This window comes from Rhea americana, unplaced genomic scaffold, assembly GCF_003343005.1.
Source record: "Rhea americana isolate MKP2758 unplaced genomic scaffold, rheAme1 scaffold_96, whole genome shotgun sequence".
NCBI lineage: Eukaryota > Metazoa > Chordata > Aves > Rheiformes > Rheidae > Rhea > Rhea americana.
Window position 1 is genome coordinate 3,140,229 of NW_028187155.1, and position 20,249 is coordinate 3,160,477.

The 20,249-nt window shown below is 42.6% G+C and overlaps 1 protein-coding gene across 1 annotated transcript in view; it reads right to left on the minus strand.

Moving 5' to 3' along the window:
* Positions 1-20,249, minus strand: part of FGF12 (fibroblast growth factor 12) — a 104,899-nt gene that overhangs the window by 59,499 nt on the left and 25,151 nt on the right. Inside the window, exon 3 of the mRNA XM_085325087.1 lies at positions 17,008-17,111. Coding sequence (XP_085181213.1) covers positions 17,008-17,111 — 104 coding nt within the window. The remainder of the gene's footprint in view (positions 1-17,007; positions 17,112-20,249) is intronic.

Genomic DNA, 20,249 nt, shown 5'->3' on the forward strand with positions numbered 1-20,249 from the left:
CAAATGTGAATGGAGAATCCATTCATCATCCATTCATCAACTTACAGTATGTTTAGAAGGCCTCTGTTGGCTTTTGTTTGTGTTCTGGACGTTTCAACGACTAGAGATTCAAGTGTCGGGGAAGGAAAGTTCATTGTTAACTGTAAAGAATTTTTAAATTTAAAGTGACACTACTGAGGACAGATTATACCTTACTCTCTGAACATTTGATTGATGACTACTGGCACAGAGCAACAGGACACTGTGAAAGTGAAGATAAATAAAAAGATGTAATCACCGCATGCTGCAGTATGTCTCACAGGGTCTTTGGAGCAAGGTTACTCAGTTTCTTCTCATATAGCTGTGGCTAAAACTTGTCTTGCAGAGAGCAGAGGTGTTGACACACTCCTCCTCCTGCCCTGAATATAAGCTAGGGGCCACCTCTCTCACTGCACATGGGAGTCCCTTGCTATAGAGAATAATAGGTTGATTTTTCAAGGGAGACCTGAGGAAGGAGATGACCTAATACCCTGCCCTAGATTTCAATGGACTCTATAGATGTGACTGTCCAATGTGGCTATACTAGTTAGGACTCTTAAGTCCTACAGGCTTCCAATATTCACTTCTCTTGGAGGAAATTTTCAGAAGTTCTCTTGGGGCTATACAAAATTTCTCTTGGAAAGTCTCCAAATGAATGTTAGGATAATGTTCAGCACAAAACTGGGCTTTGAAGCCTATAAAGAAAAGTGGAAGGAACTGCAGAGCAGGTGATTACTCTGAAATCCTTCTGGAAGCAAGGAAGCCTCCTGTATTTACAGCATCATTGATAATGAAGTAACTAGGTGCCAGAACAGAGATTTAGTTGAAAAACAAAGATGGTCAGGTTCCTAGTTTATTCTCTCAGGTGGCACTGGGTCAGTCTATCCCATTTAGAAGTCAAACAGGGATCCCCTATCTGCCTGCACCATTTCAATTTGCCAGATCTGAAAACTCAAAGCCTCCTTTCTCCATTTATTTTTAATGAATAATAAAGAGGTTAAATGGAAACTTCTTCCAAATGCCACTGAAAACACCTAAAGCATAAGCACACTTCTGTGGTTGAGGAACTTGGAGCAAATAGGTCAAAAAGGCCGAGACGACTGAACTTTGAGACAAATGCAGCTAGATCTGGAGCAGCGTTAACCTGGGAAGGGTTCAGATGTGAGATGCTCACATGAGCTCATCTCTGTATAATAGCTCTAAAATTCTGATAGAAAATGTACATGAAGGAGAAAATCTTTTGAGGTAAAAAACAAAGCAAARAAATCTCATGTTGCCAGGTAGTCACTCCCTTATCTGTTCAAGCTCTTACACAGTGCCCTCAACATAGCATTCTAGTGCCTGTCAATCTTTAATACACTTATCTCTACGCTGTCTCTGTGGGAGCAGGAAAGAAATCTCATCTCCACCATCTAGATGTGCAGTTGAGCCAGAGAAATTAAAGGTTTTATTTAGTCACTAAATATAAGTTTCTAGTGCCATTTGAAATGTCCTGAGGCATCTGAGACACATGCAAAGGGCTGGTAGGTGGGACACAGGACCTATGGGAGCCTTGCCATAGTCTGGAGTCCAGGCAGAATGCACTGGCACATCCCAGAGGAAATAAATACCTAGGTTTAGGTAACTGAATCAAATTCTAAGTGACTGGGCCTGAGGTCAAGGAAAAGATTTTGTGGCACAAAAGGAAATTGAACCCTACAAACTGTCCAGCTAGTACTCAAAGCACAAGACCTGCTTGTCTTCTGCAAAGTAATGACACTTAGGCTTTTTTCTGATGTTTTGATTGCAGGCCTGGACTATTACTAAAGTTAAGTTTCATGTGCCTGGGACTTTCARAATAATTCCTTATCCTGGCTCAATATGAACAGAACACATCCATTTTCACTCAGTCACTTCCCAGAAGAACCCACCACCTACGGAATATGGATTAACTTTCACTCAAAGGCTGTAGAGTAAGTCAGACTGCAACGCAAGCAGCCAGAATCATTATCAGAGTGGCCTTCTTTCAAACTTCCCAAAAGCTCAGACCTCACACTGGAACATGAACGTACCACCTCGTGGCAGTATTTACAGAACGACTCATTCATTGTAGCTTATGGCAAAACCCTGATGATGATTTAGTATCTTCTAATGAGCTTACTAAGGAAGAATGGGAGGATGGTCAAGGTGAAATGTAGCATAGCCCCTGTAGGAGCGCTATTAGTCTTSATATGTACAGCAAATAAGGTTCTCAAAGAGCTGCCAAATCAGAAATAAGCTGTATGCAGAGAAGCTGTGCTGGCCTTGCTGCAGGCTGTTATTTTGGTGCATTAGGCTGAGAACAGATTTGCAAAACCACTCAAGCAATTCGGACATTTGATTCCCCTTTGAAATAGCTAAGTGAAAGAGGCGATGGTGAAGCACCAGGCTGGCAGGCCTGGCTGCTTTGCACTCCCAGAGAGCAGCTTCCTACAGCGCAAGCAGCAGCAATGCAAACATTCGTTCTCTGCCATGTGCCCCCACTGCTTTAGGCTATGTTCACATACTGCATGAAGAACACAGCGCTTCAGGCTTCCCTGGCTGTCACTGCCCCTTGCCAGCCCACCCCTTCCCTAATTAAGTCTCTCCAAGTGAGCCAAGCTTTCTCACAGTTTGAACAGTTACTGCTAATCTAGGTATTTTGGACAGAAAGGAGATTGAATGCATTCATAGATCTGATCAAGCTGCACATTTGCAAGGGAGTAACCTCTGACAAGGATGAAGCAGGCAGGTGGGCTGGTCTCCAGCCTTGCAGGTTGGCATCCCAGCTTCTACCCAGAAACATAAGTTTAACCAAACCATTCCCAAGAACCAGGCCAGCTTCAGTCCTATTTTATGGCCTTGCTCCTTAGATAAAAAATTTACATCAAAATTCTTCTCCCAGTCACGTCGGATACCCTCCATTGTATTCACAACTACAATAGTGAACAGAATCTGATCAATGTCTTAATTTACTTAAGCCTACTGAATATTTGAAAGAGGAGAATTATTTTTACATCATTATTTTTATATGTGAAATCTGATTAGAATAATCCTTGCAAAGCAGAGCATGATAAGTGAACAGAGTAGGTGAAAAAAGGTAATTTTCAAGAAGGAAATTGATTTCTTTCCATACTTCCAAATTTGAATAATAAACTTTCACAAAGAACTCCTTTGCAAGAAATTCCTGGAAATACAAAAAGTAATTAAAATACTTTAAGAAGTCATCTCTCAGAGCTCCTTACAAAAATGTAGATTGTTGCAGAATAAAATGTTTGCAAGACTCWCACTTGGAATCCAGTGGCCAACAGTTTCAGAAAGCTGCAGGAGAATTTGAAAACCACCAGAAATCAGCCAGCATCACCCAAGGAACTGAGGCTATGGAAATCTGGGTGTTTTGCCTGCTTTTGTGACTAAGGAGTGCTTGTTCTGAACTCCTGCAAAGACATGCACTGTGATGCTATGACGGCTTCCAATTTCCAAAACAAACGCTATTTCTTTGAGATTGACCTAAAGACAGTCTCAGATAAGCTAGGGTAAATGCACTCATCTCACTCATCTGACTAAATGAACATCCACAGATTTAGTCTCAGACAGCTCATTAAGCTATTGTCTCTGCTCCTGGATTCCCCTGGCAGTCACTACCAGTGGCTTCTACTGGAGAATGACGCTGAGCTGAATGCACCCTATGTTCTTCCTATGAGGGCCTCTCCTATCTTCTTCCCAGCAAGAACAACAGAACGTACTGGGTGCTGAACTGGGTGCCTTTAAAATGTCTGACTATCCAYGCTCAGTTTTGCTATGAACAAATCCTTTTCTTGAAAGACTTGGCACTTCAGCTCCTGGGGATATCAAACACTTAAAATTGCTTCTTTCCAGAATGCTGCTGCAATCTTGAGTTTCTCAGGAGCCATTTCCAATTCTCCTCCTGCCATCTTGTGAGCAGCCCTTGCTCTTTGGGTGGCTGAAAAGAGGTATCTGTGGAGCTCTGAGCAACTGCACTTGACATATGGTATTAAGATGTGCAAGGGAAGATGGCTTGCAGAGTATGACTCTCCTGTGGTTCTTTTGCCTACTCCCATCATCTTCAATGAAGATTACTAGGGACATAAATGCTGAGGAGCCAGAAAAGAGGTGAAATGAGAAAACAGAGAAGAAAAAGCAAGCCATGCCTACACAGCACATAGCTTAGCTTTCAAAGCAGACTGATCTGCTCAGACACAAGATACCATACAAACAAATTGTGTTGCTGCTGAGGCACCATTTCCTTGAATAACCAACAGTGATATAAAAGAAAGCCTGTGATTAAGGCACAGAATTAGGATCAGGAAGAACAGAAGGTCTAATCCAGTCTTCACACATGATCTTGGGCATGTCACATTGCTCCTTTAAGCTCAATTTCCTTAACTATGTGACAAAGCTCTCCAAGGTAAGAGGAGAATTAACTGAGTATGTGGGACAATCCAGGAACAACTCACAGTTAAGTGATAACAGATTCGCTTTAGGACCCACACCACCGGCCCCTGCAACTCCTGCTGCCTTAATTCTTCGCACTGCCACTGATCCAGATGACCCAGACACCCTTGGAACAGCACATCCCTGAAGCTGAATAATGAGACGTAGCTTTAGGCAAAATAATTGCATTTAAACTGCTCTCTATTCATCTGACACATGAGAAACACAGGCTGGATCCTTTACTATGCTGACGGTATTTGTGTGGTGTTCCCATCAGAGACTCGGAGTGACACAGTATCTCTTCCATCAAAAGCTGGCATTCAGTACAAGTTCTCTTTCCCCTTCCTCCTTTAAACCCTGGCAACTATCACCAAACTACCCTGCTTCTGATGCCACCCCAATGTCTTCTAGAGTCCTTTCCTTTGCTCCATTCCCCTTCCCACTCACCACAGGATACTGCCTCCAGCATCCACAGAAAATTCTGTCACAGGCAGTAAATTGTGATTCACAATCTAAGCGACAGGATTTAAACTGGAAACAATTTCTTAAGTGCAGCGGCAGCRTGAGCATCTTGGCAGGGTGGCCAAGCTGCAGTCTGCTCTTAGAGGTGTCTTTTCCCCCCTAACCGCTAAGAAAAGGTTCACAGGTGTGACTCCTGCAGTGACACTCTGCTTTCTCCAGCTAGTGAGATCCTGTATGCCACAGTGCTTGCTCAGGCAGAGCTCTGCATTAAGCTCAAGGGCTGGAGAAAGGGGGAGGGAGGGAAGTTCCTTTACAAGGTCTCTGAATACTTCTTTGCTAAACCGGAAAGAGGGAACATTCATTCTCAGACAGGTCCACAAGCTGAGAAGCACTAGATGGAAGCGGCARTTTAGGTGCTTTCCTATTGCATCAGATGTCTACAGGATGCCCACAAACATGCACAGAGCATCACTCAAGGAAGCACAGGTAACTGTTTAGCTATAACTCCCAAAGTGCAGGACATGCCARGAGAGGTTGAGAGGAAAAGGAACAGTTTTGCCAGAATGCCCACAGCAGCAACAAGAGGTGAGAGAAGACAGAAGGTGTTTTGGACAAGCAGGTACAACAGCTATGAGYATTTTTCCCCTAAGAACTAGGAAGACAATATACCACAGCACAATGGATCCCTTGTGGAGTGGGCTGGTTGCACAGTACCCTTCTCCTGAGCTGGCTGGATTCCCATTCAATGGGAAACAAAGCTCCAGCCAGTCCACCCTGCCCTACTGAAAAGCAGCTGCCCCTTTGCAGCCACTTATCTGGCAGAAAAACAGGCACAGGGAAGAACAGAGGTGTAAAGGGGGCTGTGGGGAAAGTGATGGTATCTCCCCTAGTAGCACTCTATGGCAGTTCTCCTTGGCACTGACCACTAGTTAGCTAGTGCCAGGTGAAAGAAAGGAGCTCTTTACAATGCACATGAACCCACTTAGAGAAATACAGTGACAACATGCTGATTCCTCAACCCGAAAGGAACGGGAAAAGTCACTTTAAAGATACATGATGCCTAGCACAAGCACACAGTCCTTGGACACTGCAGCAGGGATGCAAGAAACTGCTCTTCTCAACTCTTGCTTGCTTTAAAGAGATTCTTGCTGGGGGAAACAATTGACCAACATGACCACTGCACTTGGCAGAATGTTCAAATTACCTTGAATCAGGCTCCTCACCTTACCTTGCACATGCCTAGAAAATTGGACATTATCTTTTTCAGCACTTCTGTACCTAMGAGCCTTGTTCAAAATCCCTAAGGTTCTATTTTCCTCTCTTCCATTTCATCATTACGATGATTTGATGGTGGAAGAGAAAAAGCTACGCAGGAGACTTGTGCTGATTTCTATCTCRGAGGCTTTAGAGAGAAGTAGGCAATATTTGCCCAGCTGCAGTAATTCCTTTGCAGTGCTCCAGACAGCATCTGGGAATGTGTAACGTGTGCATATGTGCATGCAACTCCCACGCACTGTTATCAATAATGCATTTGATGTGCAGTGTTCAGAGCAGCCAACCAAGGAAGCTTCTTAAAAGAGAAGTCAACCTTTAATCTTCTCAGGAGGAAAGCAATGAGAAGATAGAAAGACTTACAATCTTCACGCCATGTCTTATTTATGTCAAGAGAGTATTCACCTTTCAGGAAGCTTTTAGCATGGAGCTGGTTCCTAGGTATGTATTTGGGGGATTGGAGAGTACATTGCTATGAATATCAAAATACTTTCAACTTTCTGAGATTCAGATGCTAACTTACAGAAAAGAGCTGCATGAAAGCCTACCAGTGCTTGTAGAGTTCCTCTGCTCCTCAGATGTCACTAGCACACCAGAGGTAGCAGGATGCCCTAATAGTCTCTCTACTGCTTTCTTGACAGCTGAAATGTTAAAGTACTACATCAGCTTGTGACTCTGGAGGGAGAGGTTGAATTTATCAATTTCAGAAGGGGACATTTCATTCAAAAGCTTTAGGGCCTGTCAAGCTTCTCCACACAGAGTAGCAGCTGCATATGTAACAAAGGATGTGATAAGTAGAAAAATCTGTAGTGCATCAGTAGGGAAAAAAAGTCTCTTCTTAATCAATGAAAAGCTGTCTTACTCCTAGAATCCTTCCTGGAGTGGAGCARGTCCCCAAATCTACACAGCATCTGYCCATCAAGATGAATCTTTCCTTTATATGTACCCCAAAGTTCACTGATACTGGATTAATAAAAATTGGTTAAGGGRAAAAAAAAGCAACAAGGTGAGCAGCAGAACAGCTTGGAAGGTATAACTAAAAAACCGCAAAACTGCAAGTAAGTGAAATTAGTCACAAGAGTAAAAGATCAAACATGTAATCTAATTACAGGCAAAAGGGGACTGATACACCAAAAAGAGATTAAGGGRTATTACTCCAACCACAATTACTTGGTTTTCTAGCCCTGTGAGAAGTGCGCAGAAGACTACTAACAGCAGAGAAAGTTGCATATAAGCTTGGAAAGTAAGGACTAAACCACTCTGCTCACAACCATCACTTCTGGCCTTAGTATCCAGAAAAGCTAGGATTTCCCCYGCCCACTTACGGCTGAAGAAAGGTTACGACTTGCTTCTTGCTGCTGAAATTTGAAAATCTCCAACATCCATTCTTACACAATCCCATATCTCAGAATTCTGYATGCCTCACCCTAGAACCTCCTCCTGTACCATTTCAGAGAAGAAATACCACCAAAAATGTGTTAGAAAAGAATATTTTTTTAAAAGCTTTTTAAAGTTTGGCCAGAATCTAGCTAGCTTATTCTTTCATTCAAAATTTACAAGTTGGATCACATATTTAAATATCCCAGTAACATACATCTAGCAAATCTAAAAGAACTCAACAATTTCCACTCAGTGCTGACATTTTCAGCCTTCCACAAGGGTTAGAAATACCTATGAAAAAAAGGTCAGACTCTTTGTTAGTGGACCCAATGGGTAAGAAATGTTTCTACCTTTCATATACGTTGCTTTTCTCTTGCTCTCTAACCTGCTGTCAGAAGGCCAGAACTGGACTTAGCCTTTGTGAGCATCTATAGAAGACAGACTTGCAGGTGTCTTTGGTGCATCTCATACCACAAGTCCAGACGCAAGGACCAAGCATGGTTCAGGCAGGGCTAGAGTAGGCCCAAGGATGCAATCAGCTCATCTGTGTGCTCTGCTGCTGGGATCCCTTTGGGCACTGCTGCTGGCAAGATGCCCTTCTGCTCTTCCCCACTCACAAAGGTGGAGACTGCACAGACTGCAAAATCCTTGGAACAGGCACATTGGCCATCCCACACTCTACAGAGCTGAGCATGCTGTCAGCATGCAACACATCACAACAGTGACTGACTGCCAGTAGTACAAACAGATTCCTTCAGTCCTGCTCATGTCTTCACAGATGAGTTCACTTCAAGAGAAGTTAGAGAGATCTGGAGTTCTCCTTGAAGTAAAGGACGGCTTTCAGAAAAGATGCCAGAAGATGCAACCAAATTACAAAGTGGCTAGTCAATGCCCCTACTGCAGGGGAGATCTGGGAATGTAGATTTAGCAAAGCACCAAGGTGCAATTTAAATGTTTTGCTGAACTGGAACTTCTATAAACATGTTTCATTTCCACAGCCACTTCGATAACTTCTGCTGAGTCCACTTACAACACTGATTTCAGGAGGCTTGTGGTAGGCTGCAGCACCATGTCATGTAACTAGAGGTACCAGAAACCAGCCCTGTGTCTTGGGACTCACAGAACCAAACAGCTACAGGACCTGAACTTAGACCCCATGACTGAGAGCTGAAGAAAACCATTTTTTGCTTTGCAGGTGCTTGGTCAGGATAGCATCCTTTCACAGCAAAATTACGGATGGCTCAGGCTGCCATACAGGCCTTTCCACTACAGCATATTCCCCACTGATTCAGCCAGTCTGGCTTGAAATAGCCCAAGTATTTTGAACTTCTATCCCTCTCCTTTGGAAAAGTACCTCACAGCTCAATAATAGTCCCCATTAAAGAGGTTTTCTGTCATTTGGCTCCTAGTTATAATACTGTGCACACAGTCAGCAAGGGTTCTTGGTTTTTTTCAGCCTATCTATGACTGTCATATCTTCTGCTTTCTCCTCCAGAGCCATTAGTCACTGCTTGGCAAAGGTATGCCATTCACTAGTTTTATTCATTCTATATTTGACTTTGGAGTTATCAGAAAGGAGATCCAAATCACTTCATTAACACACACCTGACCTCAGCCAAACATGTCCTCGCTCAAACTTTTCTCTTTTCTTTTCATATCAAATAGAGTTGAGGATTCAGAAAGGATAATATTTATCCTCCCTCCACCGCAAAATAAAACATTATAATCCCACTGTCACCCTTGACATGCTGGAATTTTGACTACATTTTACTTGTGTAAAACAGACAATGTCACTATCCATGGCCATAACAGACACCGGATAAACAGTATTAAAAAACGAACAAAGTGGGCTGGAGAGTTTCAGGAAAAGCAAAATATTAGCCCAGGGAGAGAAGCTCAGTTACTGAAACGTTCCTACATCTCCTAGCCAGTAGRATGAAAAGGGAAGGCAACAAATGGGATTTCTGCAACTATGTCTCCAGATTGATGGGGGCCAGGGTGGGGGCAAAGATGAGCAGAGAAATGCATCTATTCCAATAAAAACCAGAGCTGCTCTTAGCCAAGTAGCTCTTGCCACTGAAGCCACTGTGGATGAGACCAGTTACCTAAGCAGCTCAGTCTGCAATGTGGAAGGAGCTGAGCACATGTAGCCACCTGGRCTACCCAAGCAGCAGGCTCTGCAGGAGAGGGACATGGGAAACAAGGTAGTTTTTCCCATGACCTGTCATCTTCCATTCACAAGGCTCTAACACACTACATTTTTAAGCACGGTAATGTAAAAATGACAGCCAACTTTTGCTTCTGCGGGCCCTGTGCCACTCTGACAGGCAATGGGTTGGCCTGCGTGAAAGAAGTTTGGCAGTTCTCAGCGTAATTCCTTGTAGAGAAATGTCTAGGTCATTGGCACACAAAAGTAACTCTTTTATGACTGGACATTGACACATACAACGAAGGAAGCAAATACAGCATAACCCTGGGAGTCAAGCTACCTTGGAGAAAGTTCTGCCACACCAGCTCCATGGTAGCATGGAAAGCTAGCCACAGCCTGGCCTAGGCTTTTTAAATGCTGCYTGTCTAAAAGGAAGATGTTACCCTTCCCATCCAGAATCACAGAATGGTTGATGCTGGAAGCAATCTTTGGAGATCATCTAGTCCAACCCCTGGTCCCCTTGCTCAAGCACAGTCACCTAGAGCATATTATACAGGATTGCATCCAGGCAGGTTTTGAATATCTCCAGAGAAGGAGATACAACATCTCTGGACAACCTGTTCCAGTGCTGCTCTGTCACTTTCACAGAAAAAAAAAAAAAAAATTCTTATATTCAGGTGGAACTTCCTGTGTTTCAGTTTGTGCCCATTGCCTCTCATTCAAAGAGGAAAATCCTTTCCTCAAACAGTGTGCACCAGAGGAAAATGGACAAGCTTTATACAGTGCTACAGCTGCTTAGCAGCTGCCCCCACTGCTTACCAACTTATCTAAGGTCAGACCCATACTTTTGGCCTCAAAGAAATAAGCAGAAGGGACACTCCACAGAAGATGGCAGCTGACTATGATTCATCTTYGAGATCTCTACTCTTGCCTTCCTCAACAGTTTAGAGCAAACTTCAAGCTTCCCCGCCATGTTTTGCTCTCCTCCCCATTTCACACTTCAAGGAAGTCATGTAGGATTGAAATGCTCAACTGCAATCTAAACATTTTGTTCTGATTTTATTAGGAACCGTAAAGCAATATAAAACATTTTAAAGTTGTTTCAAAATGGGAATCTGTAACGTTCCCTTGGGAAAGTGTCAAAGTGAGATGAGTCAGTACTACCAGAGCATTTTTCCCTGGTTTTCTTCCAAAATGAAACTTCAACAAATGATTTTAATGCATCCCAATACTGACAGACCACTGTTTACTAACAGATATGTCCCATTCTYGCTTCCCTAGATGCTGTTAGGTGGAATGTAACACCTTCCTAAATGTCCTGCTCAACTAAGACTGAGAGCGAGCGCCTCTTATGAGGCATATATATTTCTCACAATTTGTGCTATTATTTTATAAGACGAGGATCAGCTAGTTAGGAAAACAGGACTATGTCCTGCTGTTACCAATTTTGTCCTCTCAACAGACTCCTGCTTGAATAGCCAAACTCCACAGATGAAAATTAAGCCTGACCCACCTTGAAGCATCAGATTCAATGTGCCGTGTGGCACTCTCCCCTCCTGGGAGCCCTGCTGTGGTGCGGTGATAGGAAAATTTGGGAAATGCAGTCCCTCAACTAAGAGGCCAAATAGGAAACCTGCCCAAAAAGCCACAGTATTACAATGTCCTGGCTCTCCTGCCAGCTCTCCTTGTCTGAAGAGCAGTCCAACTGGTCCTGCCAAGTGAGGTCATACCCATTTTTAGGGCATGCCAATCCTACTGCCACATTTGCTTTTACAACACCCTGAATAACCACCAAGCCAGTGTGGGCCAGCATCGTCATTGCATGACTTGCACTGTACACAAACGAGTCAGTGAGGAGTTTGCACTGCTGTGATGGAGAGAGACCTGGACCATTCAAGATCTTCTAAGTGACAGGACAATCAAGCAAAGGAAAAATGGTGGTAGCACCTCATCAATGAAAAAGTGATCACATATAAACACAGATATCAAAAGCAAAGTTTCAATGTTACAAGGGTGATGTGCCAGAGCGCTTATTAGGAGGTGTATTTAGGAACATTCAAGACAAGGCAGGAATCTGCTCCCAGTGCCTGTCCATCCTCAGCAGAACTGCTGACACTGAACATCCATTTTGTTCCCTCCATAATGATATTTACAGTTAAACCAGAGGACAAGAGGAGTTTTATACTTCCCAAATAATGCCTCTGTTCAACGTGCTTCTTTAGACAGCCACCGAAGAGCAGCACATGCTCTGGAGGGAAATTCAAAGTATGTTGAATTGGGTTCCTGCTGTGCATTGCCTTTGGAGACATTTTGCTCTCTCCGCTGACCTGGTTCCTAACCAAGGCACGTGAACTAGGAATCCCCCCAGTATGTGTGCTTGCTTTTGAAACTTGCAAAAAGGCTAYGAGCAGAATACCTGCCTCACATAGCTGTATTTCTGAATGAATCAACTGGGATCACTGGAGGTCAAATACAAATTAAAGAAATGGCATTGGCTGGTGCAGGTTTAACGATCCAAGCCTATTAGGGCAGAGAATACAACACAATTGATTACAGCCAATGACCTTGAAGTGATGTAAATAAGAGTGCAGCAGCCCTAGAGGAGTTGTAGTCAAACAGCTATAGCATTGCAAGAAGATTTAAAAAATTCAGTTAATATGCATACTTCTCCAGATGCTTGTTTATTATTATGCAAGACATGTTTATTATGCAAAGTGATAGAACAGAATAAAAAAGCAGAGAACGCAAATGAAAAGGCACAATGCGCTCTTAATGTGACCTGGGTTTTTTCAATGCTGTTTAGTTCTTTTTCTTTTTTAATTGTGCATAATCATTCTCTTATTAGCAGGAATCTTTGAAGTGATTCAAGCTCTAATTTCAGCATTTCAAACTCACAGGTTTATACTGTAAAAATCATACTGAGTCCTTGTAAGCGACCTATTTTTTCTTCCTATATATTCCATATCTCTGCTAGGGCTTTCTCAGTCTTTCCAATAAATTATGTATCATGATTTGCCATTTCAAAAATAATTAGATCTTAGAGTTAAACAACAAGGAATATGTGAGAGCAGTATATTTTAGAAGAAAAGTGTTATGCACTTGGGGCAAAACCCATCTCAGCTGTAATGCCACTGAATTATACATATCATACAGAGAGCTGCAATTTCAGAGTACTTTGAGTGACTGGATGAGCCTATAGTGGCTCTATAGGCTCATGACTAGCATCTGCTCCAGAAGAACCACATTTACCTCACAGCCAAAACAACATTTTGTGGACACACTTTTCCCCACACTCCTGGGAGCTGCAACAGGGGTAATGGAGCTAAAGCTGGGAGCCAAAGATAGAGTGGAGAAGTGAGTACCTCTGCCTCACAGAGAAAGGTCATACCAACATTAGGAATCAGTTTAGTAGTGGAACTATTAATTTTAGATAGACAAAAGAGCTGTCCTCTCACGTTATGATTAAGCTGTAAATTCAGTGAAGTAGGATGTACCTCCTTGTTCTGTTTTTCTCTAGCCTCTGCAATAGCCAGCCTTTGGTCTGGGCTTCCCAAGTACTAAAACAATATGAATAATACAGCCTGTACTTCATTCTTTCCATACACTGTTGCTTTGGTATATAATACTAACAGTAGGTCCCTATGGGAGAGTTGTGTTGCTCCCCAAAGCAGGTGCTGACAAAAACTTTCAAGCATCATCAGGGAATTTACAGCTGTTCCGCATTAGAAGAAATCTCAATAGGAACACACCAAAGACTTTGTCAGCTTGTTATGAAAATAGTATTTTGCATCCTGCTCTATGCAAAGGCAGACACCTCAAGTCACCAAGAGCCTGATTTTCTTGTTTGCTAAGCATCTAATTCCCCAACAGACCTCAGAGGTAGCGGTCAGCAACTCTGCAAAAAAAAAAATCATGTCTCAAGTCTAAGTAAACAGTGCATAAAAGTCCTAAATATCTGCTTCCCAAACAAGCTGGTTTTGACATGTAACGCATTTAGAACTCAAAAGTTAGCTAGAGATCTATGGCAGGCTTTAGGCAACAAATAAATCCACACACTGTCCCTGCTCATCCCTAACTGCACAGAAGAGATGAGGAAAGTCATTACTAAAGGCATCAACGTGGCCAAGAACATAGGAGGGTCCTCAAAGGGACTGCATGTTTCTGCAGAGAACCCTCTCRCTGAGTTTGGCTTTGGAGGACCTCACTTAGCCCTGCTTTTGTGCTGACAGTCACTAGGAAGACTTCTTCCGAGGACTGGTTATTCTAAATTCATTCATTCAAGATTTCCTTGGCTCAGAAGAAGCTGGCACAAATTGTCTCAGCAACTAGGCTGATAATAGCCTGTATCCAGCTCTGGTTTGATCCAGGGCAGAGGATGTTAGCCAAGGTCTTAGCTGGCATATACAGATTAAACACTACCGAAAAATAAAACACAGAGAAGATATGTTCACTTACAGCCATAAACAATCTAGACTCAAGGTGGGGTGTAGAGCAAGGATTACCCTAGACAGTTGCATTTTRTCTTAGAACAGTCTCAAAGCTTTGGGGTGTCACAAGTCATCCTAGCAGGGCTAGATCTACGACAAATACTAAGTGAGACAGCCAAACAGCAGACCAAGTCCATTTTTCGATGGATCTGTGTGAGTGAACTGTAYCTACAGGGAATTATTGACTTTTTTCAGAAATCCTTCTGAAAAGGCTTGGTAAAAAACAGGTACACACATAACAAAGGAAACTGGCCCAAGACAGAGCAAAGCTTTAGCTTAGGGTCTGGTAAGCAAAGGAACAGGGACAATATGTCCTTTGGTGTAGGAAGCAATGAGATCCAGGTGACATGGCCAAAGGCCTTGCTCGCCCCCGAGAGAACAGACTGTCACGTCCTGCCAAAGCAATTCTCCAGCACAGATTTTGAGACTGACATAGCTGTGCCAAATGGTGGCTTGGAGTAGGATCCCAGTCACACAAAGAAAGCTGCAGCATCCAAGAGACTGCTTGTACTGGCTGAGCACTTCTCAGTCACATCCAGTTCTGTTATAGGACCCTGATCTAATTCCTTGCCTTTGATGYTATGAGCAGCTTGACCCACGATCCCAATTCCTAATATGCTTTATCCACAAATTTTCTTTTCTTACCTTGGGATCTGCTTTAAAGTACAGAGAATTCATTGATTTACTGCTGCCACCAGTCAATACAAAAAGAAAACCGGGCCCAGCAAGCTTCATCTCCTTGGAGTAAAGATAGGCCAGTAGCATCCATTTATCGCCCTTTCCTGATGCACTAAAGAGTAGATGGTCTATCACCCAGACCTCCAGATCTGCTGAACTTGCACTCTACTTTCCTGCATTCCTTGTTTCAGAAGTACTAGTGCTACAGGGAGTCTCAGTTTTGAGCTCAGGTCTCTTTACACTTGACATAGCACAATCACAGGGTAAAACTTCAGTCCAGATCCCTACAGCTCTGTGCCTAGGGTGAAGCATGCATGCTAATGCAGTACCACACTAAACCTGGAGTTAGCACCTTCTACCTTCAGGGCTCGGATAGCTTTACGAACAGAGGAGATTTTCATTGTTAGTAAACTGACGTAATTTATTTAGAGGCAGTCATTTATGTTTACTGGGCTATGAAAGAACAGGAAGCGTCTGGCATCTACAGACATCCAGATTGATCTCTCTGTCTCTTCTTGACAACCAGCCAGTTTCAAGACTTATCTTGCCAGGCATACTAACGTAATAACTTGCCATTTTTTTCCCCGTCCTACTGGGGAGAAAGTTTTGCTACTTCCCAATGGAAAGGGGGAAATCCTAAACATATGAGTAGTATAAAATTGACCCAGGAAAGAAGACAGTTGACATGGGTTAGGAAATATTGCATAGGGGCAGGTTGGCCTTTTCCACCTCAATCRGCTTCAGCTACATTAGCAGCATTGAAAGAACTTAGTTCTATGAGAGAGCATGATCTTACAGGGAAAGTACTCCAAAGTACAGCCACCTAGACCTTGCTGTGTAGAATGTCTACATGAAAACCTAATTGACTGCTATCAGAGAGGTAAATAAAAGCTAGAGCTGCAGACTTCTCTGGTGTTTTGATGCGTAGCCTACACACATTTCAGTAACAATATTTTTTTTCTGCTACCAGTTATGAAGTATTGTGCCTTTTTCAAGCTGTATCTTATGTRACAGCACATTGCACTTACTGGAATGCTAACACCACCACAGATAGATACCAACGGTTTTAGTCCTCTGAGCCAGCAGCCTTTTACTATTCCAGGAACTAGCATAAGTGTTGGCTTTGTCTGAGAAAGAGGGTAGAGTACATCCTTGGATCCAAAGGTTTACAGCAAAGCCCATAGGAGCTCTAAAAGGATAACAGTCTGTACAGCTTAGGGCATAAATGTTGATCTACCTAGCCTATCTCCAACCTTACACATGCTTTTAAAGCAAAGTAAACGCTTAGACGACAGCAGACTCACTGTACTACAGATTTACACAAATGGAGATGAGATTAGAATCTAGACTATACACTTTAAAGATATCATAACTACAGAAATGAGAAGTGTATTACTAACCATCACTTTTTACTATGTAGAACTAGAGCAAAGTTATTTGAAGCATAAAAAATTCTGGCAAAAGGTTGCCATATTTAATAAATCACTGAATCAATTATTCACTTTGAAAAATCAATTACTTACTTCAAATGAGAATCTTATGAATAACCTCATGCCCTTTCATGCCATCTAAGAAAGTTATAGGGGAATTAGTGAGTAAAAAATGCCTCACTTATCTTTTATGTGCATTAAAAAGACCACACAAATATAGAGAATTCTGTGCAGCTGAAGCACTATGCCAACAGAATAGTCTAGAATCATTTTAATGAAGTCAGTGTTGCTAGTGTGGATTTACACAGCAGTCAAAAAACAGAGTACGACCCATTAGGGCACTGCTTACAATTAGTTACAGATGTGCAATTCAGAAGCAAATCCTGTTCAGTCCAAGCAGTTTCACAAGCGTGAAACCAGCAAACCATATTATGACCTACATTAAGTAACTACCCAAAGGAAAACAGAAGGTAAGAAAATATTGCCACAAAACTCCACAGAGCCACTACAGAGAGAATACTGCATGGCTTTACAGCAGCCCCCACCAATTCCTGCTTTTAAAGGTTTTCAAACACGTGATCATTTTCAGAAAAAAGCTGGCTAGAAGTCACAATGCAGTGTCTTCCCCACTGCCTACAGACCAAATCGTTCCAGGAGCCCAGCAGCGCAAAGTACTTACCGAGCTGTAGAGATATCCCTCAGCGTTCATGGCAACATAWAGACCTGCCTTCACCCCTTGGATTGCCACCACACGAAGACCCACAGGAATTAGATTGAAAAGGGCTGCGGAAGGAAGAAAAAAGCAACAGTTAAGGAGTCATCACCCTGCAGAGCCACTGCAGTCTTTCCTCCGGGCCGGGCCAGCCCAGCCCACCCCACTTCTGATTCTTACAAAATATGCTGGAATAGAAACAAAAGTCCTGCTTCTAAACACAGGAAAGGTTTGCAGCCATTAGGTCAATGCTGAAAGTCAGTTTTAAGAAGTACTGAATTCATCTGCCTCCCAGGAGCCTAAATATGTCCATCAGAGTGTCTGATCTACTATCTTTGCAATGCCAAGGGCTCAGATACACACCCAAGCTAACACTCCTTAACAGCGTACTGTGGGCCGGCTGAGCTATAGTAACTRCACACGTACACATCTTTGCCTGTGGCAAACACAAGGTAACACAACTTAGTTTAGTTCACTCTGAAACAGRCTTAAGCCTAGCCACATTTTCTCACGTTTGCCATATGCTGAAAGAGTATACAGACAGCTACCATGGCCAGAATAACGCAAATTAACGTGACTGTGTGACTGGTCCTCTGATCTCTGCTATCAAAGGAATTAAGAAACTCCAGGACTTGAGCACTCCTCCACATTCAGAAAAAGCATTGGGTAGCACAGAAGAGGACAACAGCTTTCAATACTCAAAATTACAGCACAYGCATTATCATAATGTCAGACTTTTGCTACATTTCTAACATAACCAGCTCAAAGGGAAGAGGACTATTAGCRTTGACAGACTGAACACCCATTTTTAGCATAGCTTTGTTTCAAGTGAGATTTGTAGGACAGGAGCACCCAGACGTTGTAGGACCCCTTCTGCATTAGCTTAAAAAGAGCTAACAAGATCCTGTCCGAGGGAGCTCAGAATGTAGAAAGATTGGACACAGGATCAGGCAGAAACAAGGGTACAGATAACATTGAAATGTTTCATTCAAGGCCTCTCCAAAAAAGCTGCCCTGAAATGAGAATAACTTTTCTGGTTCCCTAGTCATGAGGTCAGACTGCCCCTTCTACATACATCCATTCATTAAGCATTTCATTAAAAAAAAAAAAAAACTCATTTATTTGTAAAGTGATTATTTGAAATTTCTCAAGATACTTGGGGAGTCCAAATTAGCCTCAGGGGAGACTCRTTAAGGTACAGAATATGGAGGAAAGACTGAGTGACACAGCCTGCAGTGAAGCACTCTGTTTTCCAGTTTACTGTAAGGATATCATCATCTAGCTGATTCACTTTGTAGATAATTTTCAAAATTTTGCCTGACACATCACACTGGAGTGAGCACAGCACAAAGGAGTCTTTACATAAAAGTTGCAGGAGAAATGGTCCCGCTTCCCACTGTGCCATTGCCCAAGCCTCTCCTTGCCTGGCAGCAGCATGTTCCACAGATCACCACTGATTTAACCTCAGCCCTGGAAGCTAGAACTGTTTTTGCCAGAATGGCCTATTCAAAGTACTACTGCTCTTCAAGCCTGGCCAGTATTAATCTTGGWATGACAAAAAAGGATCACTCAGGTGCAGTTCAGCTCCAGCCYCCCTCCCAAAGAGACCAGTTACATGTAGACATACCAAGAAACACACATGGATTTTACTCAAACACAGGAAGGYGTGCACCCAACAAAACATGCTTCCTAAGAACCTCCCTCATGTACAGTCTGTGAATAATTGCAAAAGAGACAGAAGTTTGTTGAGAATGTTTCAGAAGATAGAAGTATTTCAAGTAAATAAGGGAAAGAAGGAAAGAAAAAGCAATGAAAATATGGCCTGATTCTTTTCTTGAAGCCATAGTGCAGATAAGAGCTTCACTGAAGTCACAGGAATCACAATTTTAAAGAGGAAAAAGTAGGATCCAAAGGGTGTGAGAAGAGCAATGAGAAACTGGTTATGTTCTAATTGATTGGGTGGATTTGCTTAGAGGTCACAGTTGAATACCTTTCCAGGTATTCCTTTAAGGCATCCGAAAAAACACAAGGAACACAGAAAGTAACTTTACTGAAGATATTTACTGTTAGATGCCCTGGCTAAGCTAGCTTTAGGGTTACCACCAAAAAGGGATTCAYGAATCCCAACTTCAAATGAATCTTCACTTCTATCTCTCAGTTATTAAGACTAGATAACTCCCCTACATGAGCTTCCTAAAAGAAAAGCACCTCTAGTGTGGCAAAATGAAACCCACTCCTAGCCCCATTTCATGCCTTTAAGCACCATATTCAGTAAAACATCAAAGTACATGCTGAAGTGTCACAGAAGCCAGTGCCTAGATTTACATGATTTCATGGGAGGGAGGAATGACTTCAACAGCTGGATATGGTAAATGAAGTCCAGCATGTGTGTCGGTCTGTAAACAAGGGCAGTGCTGTTTTGATACAGTCTGAAGATGAGATAAATAGCTCCAGTGCAGCTACTCTGCATTAAAGAGCAYTTTATCATAGTTCTACTGGTGAAAAGCTCACTAATCAAAGAGAGCTTATACYTCTACGCTTTTGTCACTATCATGAAGGTCTAAAATCCTCTGCAAATAACAAGTCTATAAGCAATTCCCCATCTGATTTTTTCCCCCTGCTGAAAAATGGAGCATATTACTGCTAATAATGAAACCAAATGGGCATCATCATTCATTCTCTACAGCCAATTTGTCTTGCATAGAAAACCTGTAACAGATCATTCAAAGCATTCATTAGGCAGCAGAGGATAATGCCCAGAATCAGCGGGTGAAAAGTCCCACTTGGAAGCACACAGGGCCTCCAAATCTCTTTCCTCCACACATACACAGTAAGGCAGGGGAGAACAGCAACAACTTGCTGAGCTCCATGTTAAAGTAGACAGACTGCTCCCAGTTCCCATGCTCTTTGGGACTGTGCTGCAGATYGCACAAACGCTACCCACAGTCACAGCTTTTAGGCACAGCAGAGTATCTTCTACGTACTGCTGAGCAGGGAAGCTAGCAGATAGACAGGCACGTAGAAGAGTGCATCTGACACAGGTAACTGACAGCCAAAGACATTTTAAGAACCAAATATTCTCCTCTGTTGAAGTATTTCTGGGTCAATCCAAACTTTGCAAATTCTCAGAGCTGTTTCTGCACCTAAATCTAGAAAAAACCCTTAGGAAGTTGAAGCATTTTATTGTGTCTCTCTCTCTCTCTCTCTCT